General features: G+C 46.6%; 1 protein-coding gene across 1 annotated transcript; it reads right to left on the bottom strand.

Moving 5' to 3' along the window:
- Positions 1 to 4,668: 4,668 nt before the first annotated feature.
- Positions 4,669 to 5,811, bottom strand: ASB1 (ankyrin repeat and SOCS box containing 1). The gene is given in 4 exon segments (XM_014728248.3): positions 4,669 to 5,244; positions 5,246 to 5,464; positions 5,466 to 5,768; positions 5,770 to 5,811. Coding segments are annotated over 4 exon segments (1,017 nt in total). The 3' UTR covers positions 4,669 to 4,791.
- Between the last annotated feature and the right edge of the window lie 2,872 nt (positions 5,812 to 8,683).

Raw genomic sequence — 8,683 nt, 5'->3', positions numbered from 1 at the left:
GTCATTTTGGTGGAGCGTCCCTTTTATCATTATATACTGCCCCTCTTTGTCTTTCTTTATCTGTTTTGCTTTGAAGTCTACTTTGTCTGATATAAGTATGGCAACACCTGCTTTCTTTTGTTCATTATTGGCTTGGAGTATTGTCTTCCATCCCTTCACTCTGAGTCTGTGTTTGTCTTTGGGGCTGAGGTGTGTTTCCTGGAGGCAGCATATTGTTGGATCTTGTTCTTTGATCCATCCTGCCACTCTGTGCCTTTTGATTGGAGAGTTCAATCCATTCACATTTAGAGTGATTATTGAAACGTGGGGGCCTACTGTTGCCATTTTATCACTCCTTTTCCGGTTCTTTTGCATTTTGTCCTGATGGAGAGCTGTTACTTTGTGTTATTGTCCTTCTGCTTATCTCCTTTGTCCTGGATTTTGTAACCCCTTTCCTTTTTTTGATTTTTCAGGAATGAGTTTCTTCCTGAGCAATTCTTGAAGAGGAGGTTTTGTGGTGATGAACTCCCTTAACTTTTGTTTATCTGGGAAAGTTTTTATTTCTCCATCGTAGGAATTCTGGGGCTTGACAAATGGGAGCCAACATGTTGTTTTGCAATCAAGAACATTTTAAAAAATAAAAATATTTCCCTCTATTACCACCTTCATTACATCAAAGGACATCTTATCACCCAAATTAGGAAGGACATAATCTCAGAATAAAAGACAACCCTTGAAGTTGAGTGAACTTGACTTCATAAATTATTTCACGTGTCCTTACACTTCTGACCTGCACAGAGCCCTCTGTCCCCAATGCCTGTGCTGTGGGTCCCCATGACACTGGCTGCCCCATGGGGCAACAAGGTCAAAGCTCATCTCCAAGGTCACAGGCTCCTCCAGCACGGCCATCACCTCAAATGCATATCCACTGAGAAGAGGGACAACAGTCACGATGACAGCAGTTTACACGTCACAGGGATTACTCAAGGAGAAAGTGCTTCCACATACATTCTCTCATGTGTCCTCACAGAACGCCTGTGGGTTAGGCACAGCCAGAAGCCATGGCACTGTAACGGGACCTGCCCGAGGCCATGTGGCAGCAGACAGCAGAGCACAGACAGAACGCTTCTCTCTAAGGCAAATTCTCCTTTGCTCAGTCTGATGTTTGCTGCATGTTCCTCTATTTCTACTTCTGCATGAACTTTTTATCTGAAGAAACAATTCATGGAAGAAGGAAAAAGGAAAACTTAAAATGATGGCACTTAAGCCTGATAACAGAAACATATTCAACGTGAGGAAATTGCTAATTGTCCTTTCTTTTTAAAATTACCTGTTTAACAACTGCATGTTGACTAAAATTTATGAAATGTCAGAAGAGAACATCAAAAACCAAGCATCACTGCCTTAAACCTTTTCTGGAACAAGACAGGGCATAAATAAATAAATATATAAATAACATAAGTAATATGAATAGATATAGATATGTGTGACATTGGTGGGTTTTGGAAATATATTCCAAAGCCCCACCCAGGTTGCCAAATTCTCAGAGGTATCAACACTGCCCCACCCCCACCCTGACCCCGACCCTGGCCCAATGTCCACAGCAGCCAAGGCCCAGAGCACAGGACTCTGTTCCACAGCCAGCAGGCGCCCCAGGAGTGGTGACGGTCGGGACACTCCTGGGATCGGGCTGGGGAAACACTCAGCTCTTCCCACTGGCCCATCGTGCCCCTCCCTGGGGTCCCCGAGTCCTGGAGAGGGCGCGAGGCCAAGCAGGCAGCAGCCTCCTCGAGTACCACATTTCCTCGCTACACGGGACTCGCTACACGGGACTCGGGCACCCCGGGGCCTAGAAATGGACTTGATAAAGTGCTCCAATGGAGAGTTACTCTTTCCTGTTCTGTGTCTTATCCTTGCCAACAAAAGAAAAAGGGAGCTTTAGGCAAGTGTCACTGCAAACAAGAAGGAATGGCCTGAGGCAGCTACCTCCACTGTTATCAGATTCACATTTGGCAGCTATGAAGGTTCAAACTAGAGGCTGAAACACCGAAGTTGCAGGGATGCCAAAAAAATCAGCAAAGGCTGGCTGAACAAAGAGGAAGCCGATGTGTCCTCTGCAAAGGAAGAGCTGAGGCCCCAGCCCCTGCAGACCCACCCAGAGCACAGCACACTCCAGGGCCAGAGCAAGAGAGGCCCTACTCCCTGGCTCATCCCCTCCCCACTCACACTACCTCCCTAGCTAGGTCTGGGCGAGGCCCAACAATGAACATCAACTCAGTCCACTGCTTCTAGAGAGACCCTGGAGAAATGATGTGATCCCCCAGAAACAAGCCCTACGCTTGCTTCATTGGGCAAAGGAGCCTGACGCCCACTCTTTGCTGGGCCTGGTCCTGGGCCCTTGCCTCTGTGCAGCCTGAAGGCTGTGCCCGCACGTGTGGGACTCCTGCACTGGCAGTATTCCCAGGTGCTGCTTTCCAGAAGGTTCGAGAACAGAGCCAGCCTCCGACCCGTGGCAGGCACGGGGAAGCCCTGTCCCTCACATGCCCAGCAGAAAGCACTGGGCAGGCAGGCTGAGAGCCTGCTGCAGGTCTACAACATGGCTCACCTGAAGAGAGCCCGAGCCAAGAGGGCAGCAGAGGAGGGGACCGCCAGTTGGAAGAGCTTAAAAGTAAGGTACACTAGCCACCCACTCCTGAAACCCTCTCTCACCAAGGTGACAAGCCACTGCTCACACACCTCCAGCGACATGGAGCCCCCTCCAGTGACCCAGTCCACCTATGGGTGGCTCAGACTTCCATACAACCCCTCCCTATATCCAGGCGGAGCCCGACTTCCCCAGTTCCTGGCCTAGCCACAGCCCAATTTTGGTCCTGGTTCCACGCTGAGTGCCTCGAAGGACACACACACCTAGCCCCCTCCTGGGCTGAAGGCCCTGCAGCACTTGGCTCTGGCTGCAGCCTTCTCAGCCGGCCTCCACCCTCAGCTCCTCTCCTCTCTCAGGAGGACTCTCCTGACTTCACTATGACCGACGCTGAGCTCTGAATGCACCCAGCCAACCAGGGCCCTGGTCCTCTAGGAGCAACACAGAGCCAATCCCAGGCCTCAGGAAGCCATCCCACATTTATGCCACGGTCACAGCTGGGAACGATGTCACTTCGGCTGAGTAAAGCCTCCAGCGACTGCACCTTCCTCTCGGAATCCTCCAAGGACTTCTCCCCTCGGACCTCATACATACGTGGACAGGTCAGAGCCCATCCACGACACAGGAGGGGAGCTTTACAATTCTGTCCTCGAGCTGCACAAGACAATGACCAGACAGTCCCTGTCTGGTCAGCTAAAACATATAATGATGCCAATAATTAAATAAACCCATATCATTAGTTCAATGCTTACAAATTAGATTTCTCTTATTACAGAAAGTCTAAACACAGATTTGAAATCTGCCCATTTCTAAACACTTCTAAAGGTTAAAATCACCGTGGATCCACACAATGGGCCTCACAGGCTTCAAATGACCACACGTGGTTTCTCTGGAAACAGCAGCGCCTGGAGCGAGCGCTCTGAAGAGGCAGCCGCTGGCCCACCTGCACTCACAGCCACATCCCTGGCTGCACCCAGGTGTGAGAGTGAACCCTGCCCAGAGCCCCAGACTTGGGGAGGATAACCCATGCCATCTCTCTCCCTTGCAGCCACCCCGACAGGTCAGGGGAAAACTTCTGACCTCAATGCTATCCCCTTTCTCAAGTTCCAGGAGCAACTCGCAAGACATTAGGTCCAAAACAGTGAAGAGTGATCAACCAACCGCCAGATGTTTTGTCCACTCGACACCAACAACTGAAAGCTTGGAACCACGCAGAGGACAAGTGAATTTCCACTTTCTGGTAAGTGCAGGGACCAGGAGAGCTGCAGGTATTTTCTTCCGTGAGAACTGGCAGTGGATGCTGTTGGACGGTCCTTGGTCCAAATGTAGGCAGTCAATTAAGGGCTAGTTTGGTGTGGGCCTCCTAAAATCAGTCACCGTCTGGAAGCTCCCCAGGTGAGATGGCAGAGAACTCATGAGACCTGGTGGCATGATGCTAGGCACAGTTAGGTGTCAGCACAGGTGTAGCGTGGTGGAAGTTTGAGCGTTACCTCTCTTGATTTTGAATAAATGCAGGTATTGACTCTGAGATAACCCAGCTAATCCATGCGGCCAGGAAACCATCCTTGAATGAAGACAATGAATATGACACTCTCACCACTAGGAGTGAACACCGAAGTGGCAAGGAAGAAGAGTATGTATGACAAATGCCATGTGTCAACTCCAGGAGATGGGAAAACAAACTAGCAAGTTCATGAACTGCATTTCTGCATTCTACTCTTTTACCAAAACTCTCTTTTCATTTGGGTATTATAAAACTTTAATTGAACAATTAAATTGAGAAGTAAAAATATAAACAGAAGAACAGTTCTAGAAAGTGCTAGGGGTCTTCCCTACTGGGGATATTAGCAGGCCTCCAACCCCCACCTGCACCCATTTCAAGGCCCCTTTCATTAATATGCAACTGTGAAAATCCAAAACAGATATTAGGGAAGAACAAAATTAAGTTTTGCATGAGCCTCTCGGCTGACAATGACCCAAGGACTGTGTGATGCCCCGACCAAGCACCTGAGCTGGAATTACAATCCAATCCATGAGCCATTCCTGCTCTACCAACAGCCAGATCGGACTGAGGCAGCAGCCCAGGGCGTGGCTCACAGGGCAAGAATCGATGTCAGCTGTCCCTGCAGATCGCCTTCTTCCTCACCGCAATCAACGTCTGCCCTTGACTTCTACTCATAAAGTAGAAACTTCTTTATGGGGTCTGGCAGAGGCAGCGAAGAAATCAGATGGAGTCAGTATTTGCCAAGAGCTCTTCTCACGGCCAGACTGCACAGATTCAGCAAGGTCCTGGGGACACTTCTGGCCTCTTTAAAGACGTGCAATGCCTCGGGGTCGGCCTTCCTTCTGCCTCTCGACTCTGGGCCCAAGGATTCCCACTTCACCAGGTTCAGGTTCGCTCCACACGCTACGAGCAGGCTCACAAAGGCCGCCTCACAGCCATGACGCAGGACTGCATCCATGACGCACCCGGGGGAGCCCCTGTAGAAGCCCTGCGTGTTGACAGGGCCGTTGCAGTTGAAGTCGGGGTTCGCCCTAGCCTGGAGGAGCAGCTTGAAGCACTGGAGGTTGTGGTAGGCCGCGCTGATGTACAAGGGGCAGACGACCAAGGAGGTGAGGCGCCGGGGAAAAAGGGGGCCGGATGTCTGGAGTCAGGTGGTGGTTGACATCGACATCAGCCCCATACCTGATGAGAGCCTTCAGTATGTCGGCCCTGCCCACACGAGAGGCGTGGTAGACAGGCGTACTGCGATGGTGCCGGCTTCCGTTGGGGTCAGCGCCGGCTTCAAGGAGGATCTGGGCACTCTCCAGGTGCCCGTTCACCACAGCCACATACAGGGCAGTCTTGTCCCTTTACATCCACCAGATCCACCTCGGCCCCCTTCTGGATCAGGAAGTCCACACAGTTCCCACGGCCAGCAGTGGCCGCGATTCGCAGTGGTGTGCAGGGCAGCCAGCCACAGCACCAGACAGATTTCTCGTTGATGCGGCTCCGGTAGCCCTCCTCTTGTAACAGGCTCCTGAGGGTCTGGAGGTCCCCCACGCAGGCTGCATCATGGAGCCTGGTGTCCTCGCAGTGCTCTAGCGGATGGTCACAAAACTGCTCCCTCAGCCACTCCTTCAGATTAGGACCTGCACTGCGGACCCCAGCCCGGCCCGGCCCGCCCGCCGGGGCCGCCGCCCTCCACCATGGGAGCTCCGACCTTCGGCCCGTCCGCAGCCGGCCTCCTAGGGGCCCCGGCCCCAACGCGCCCCGCCCCCAACTTCAGTCTTTTGTGTGTAGATATCCAGTTGTCTCAGCATCAATTTTGGAAAGACTATTCTTTATCCATTGAAATGTTTCGGCACTTTGTCAAAAAACAATTAACCATAAATGTAAAGGATTATTTCTGGACCTTCAATTCTATTACATTTATCTCCATGTCTCCTTATGCTAGTTCCACACTGTCTTGATTACTGTAGATTTATAGTAGGTTGTGAAATTAGGAAGTGTGACTTTCCCAACTATATTTTTCTTTTGCAATATTGTCTAGGCTATTCTGGGTCACTTGCATTTCCATGTGAATTTTAAGATCAGTTTACCAATTTCTATTTTAAAAGACAGCTGGGATTTTGACAGGAATTGCATTGAATTTGTAGATGAATTTGGGGAGTATTACTATCTTAAGTCTTCTGATCCATGAACATGGGATATCTTCCCATTTATTTAGCTCTTCTTTAATTTGTAGTTTTCAGTGTATGTCTTACACTTCTTTTGTTAAACTTATACAAAGTATTATTTTTGATGCTGTTTTAAATGGAATTGTGTAATTAATTTCATTTTGGATTGTTCATTGTTACTGTATATAAATTAAATTAGTTCTTATCTATGTCATACAACCTTTCTGAATTCCTTTATTAGTTATAACAGCTTTTTTTGTATGTAAAGTCCTTAAAATTTTCTATATGCAGGACCGTGTCATCCATGATTAGTTGTGCTTCTTCCTTTCCAATCTGAGTATCTTTTAATTTTATTTCCTTGCCTAATCATCCAGGCTAGAACCTCCAGTTCAATTTTGAACAGAAGTGGCAAGAAAGGGTAACCTTGTCTTGTTCCTGACCTTAAGGGGAAAGAATTCACTCTTTCACCATTAAGTTTGACATTTGCTTGCAGTTTTTCTAGATAACCTTTATCTAATTCATATTCTATTTTGATCTTAATGAGATTTGACCATGTTACTTGCATAAACATACCTCAGATTTTTGCATGCCTTTGGTTGCATTTCTAGAGTTCTGGAAAAGTTGATTGTGATAATTTTTGGCACAATCTTGTTGCTTTTATGGAAGACTAGGTTTTTGGAGATCCTTACTCTACACTTCTGTAAGTGCTTCTCCTAGTCATATATTTTAGTGCTGAAAAATTCTAATATTTATTTGCTGGCCTTTCTGCTTTGCCTATTTTTACTCCCTCCTCTTAGTGGAGGATAACTTGAAGCTATCTGAAAATGATAGACTTGGATGGGAAGCCTGTCTGAGTTTTGCCTCTGAGTTGATGGTAATTGTCTTACAGGTAAGACTTTATAGGTGATATTCAAGAAAAATTTGGGGCCACAGACTTGTCTCCTGCTAGGCTGCCACTTTATAACCATAGCCACTTCTCATGAGTTCATCTTTCCTATAGGACTTTGGCAAAAGCAGCAAGAATCAGCCGCTTGACATCAAAATTTTGTTTTTTCAACCAGTTGTGCAGAAGGGGATTTAACACTGAGAATTAGAAGTTATCAAAATTATTGGAAAAGCTAGAGGAGTGTACTCTAGGATGACCCTTGAGAAATTACTCCTAGAATCTGTCCCCTGGCACTAAAACTAACTTCTTGACACACACAAAGCTAGAGATTGGATACTAACAAATTCACAACCTTACTTTTGAGCAGTTGAGAACAAAAAGCTACAATAAGATGGCCTCCAGCCAAATTCTGCCTTCTAAATGTCGTGTGAATGCACTTAATTGGAAAAGATAATTTGCATCCAGAAATCTGGCTGTAAGAGAATCTATAGGAAAACATACTGGAAAGAGGATCAAATGAAAGTTGAGAGAGCCAAATGAGCTTATTTACTGCATATGTCAAACGAAAAAAAAGTCCTGGCATCAAAACCCTTTAGAAATGACAAATATCTCTGACAGAAATTGTGTTCTGAATAGAAACAAATATTTAAAAATATAAATCTAGCTTGTAAAAACTAATGCTCTACGTATGGAACTTAGAGTTTGAACAGTGTGGAAAAGATACATATTTTATATCTTTTTATTGCAGTTGTTGAGAGCACAGGTAGAAATTAGCTTTATTTATGTGTAGATTTAAAGATAATTGTTATGTAAACCAACATGCCTGTTCGTAATATTTGTGGGGTATAAGACAAGAGGAAAACTAGAGATCCCTGGCCCATGCCTGGTACTGGTTATCTCCCCACTTCAAAGCGTAACTACATAACTACAGAAGCTGCTTCTGAGATGATTCACACTATTAACAAACATAAAAATTTTTCATCCTCAGTTAGCAAGGTGTATTGACTTTCCCTTGTTGCAGTTGTCTCCATTATTGCGTGGTTTTTTTTTCTAGCTCCACCAAGCTGCATCAGTAAGTTGCATCAGCCTTTAATGGAGACAGTTTTGTCACTGAAGTAGACTGCCAATTTCACTAATTTTTTTAGATTCTACCATTTTCCTGTACATGGAGGTGTGGGGGATCGGAATTGGCCACCCCAAGGTATGTCTCTTTGGCATGAGGATTATTTGGGGCTGGTTACTTTTTAAAAACTGCAGATAGGAAAGAAACTCTGAAAACTAGAATTTTCTTACCCTTTGTTAAGAGACATTTACATTTGTAAAGGAAATCTCCATCTGTGAAGGTGTCTCCCTTTCTGTACCAGGAAGAAGGGGGGATGACCTTATCTCTAGAAACTCTTAATCAATGTGGAAGGCAAGGACTTAAATCTGTGTAATAATCTTACTCTTGTTTACTGTACTTGTCTGGTGACCTCTCATAACTGACTTCTCCCACCCCCAACATTCTCCTTTGTCTT

The sequence above is a fragment of the Equus caballus genome, chromosome X, assembly GCF_041296265.1.
Source record: "Equus caballus isolate H_3958 breed thoroughbred chromosome X, TB-T2T, whole genome shotgun sequence".
Lineage (NCBI taxonomy): Eukaryota > Metazoa > Chordata > Mammalia > Perissodactyla > Equidae > Equus > Equus caballus.
This window is presented reverse-complemented; position numbering and strand designations above follow the sequence as displayed.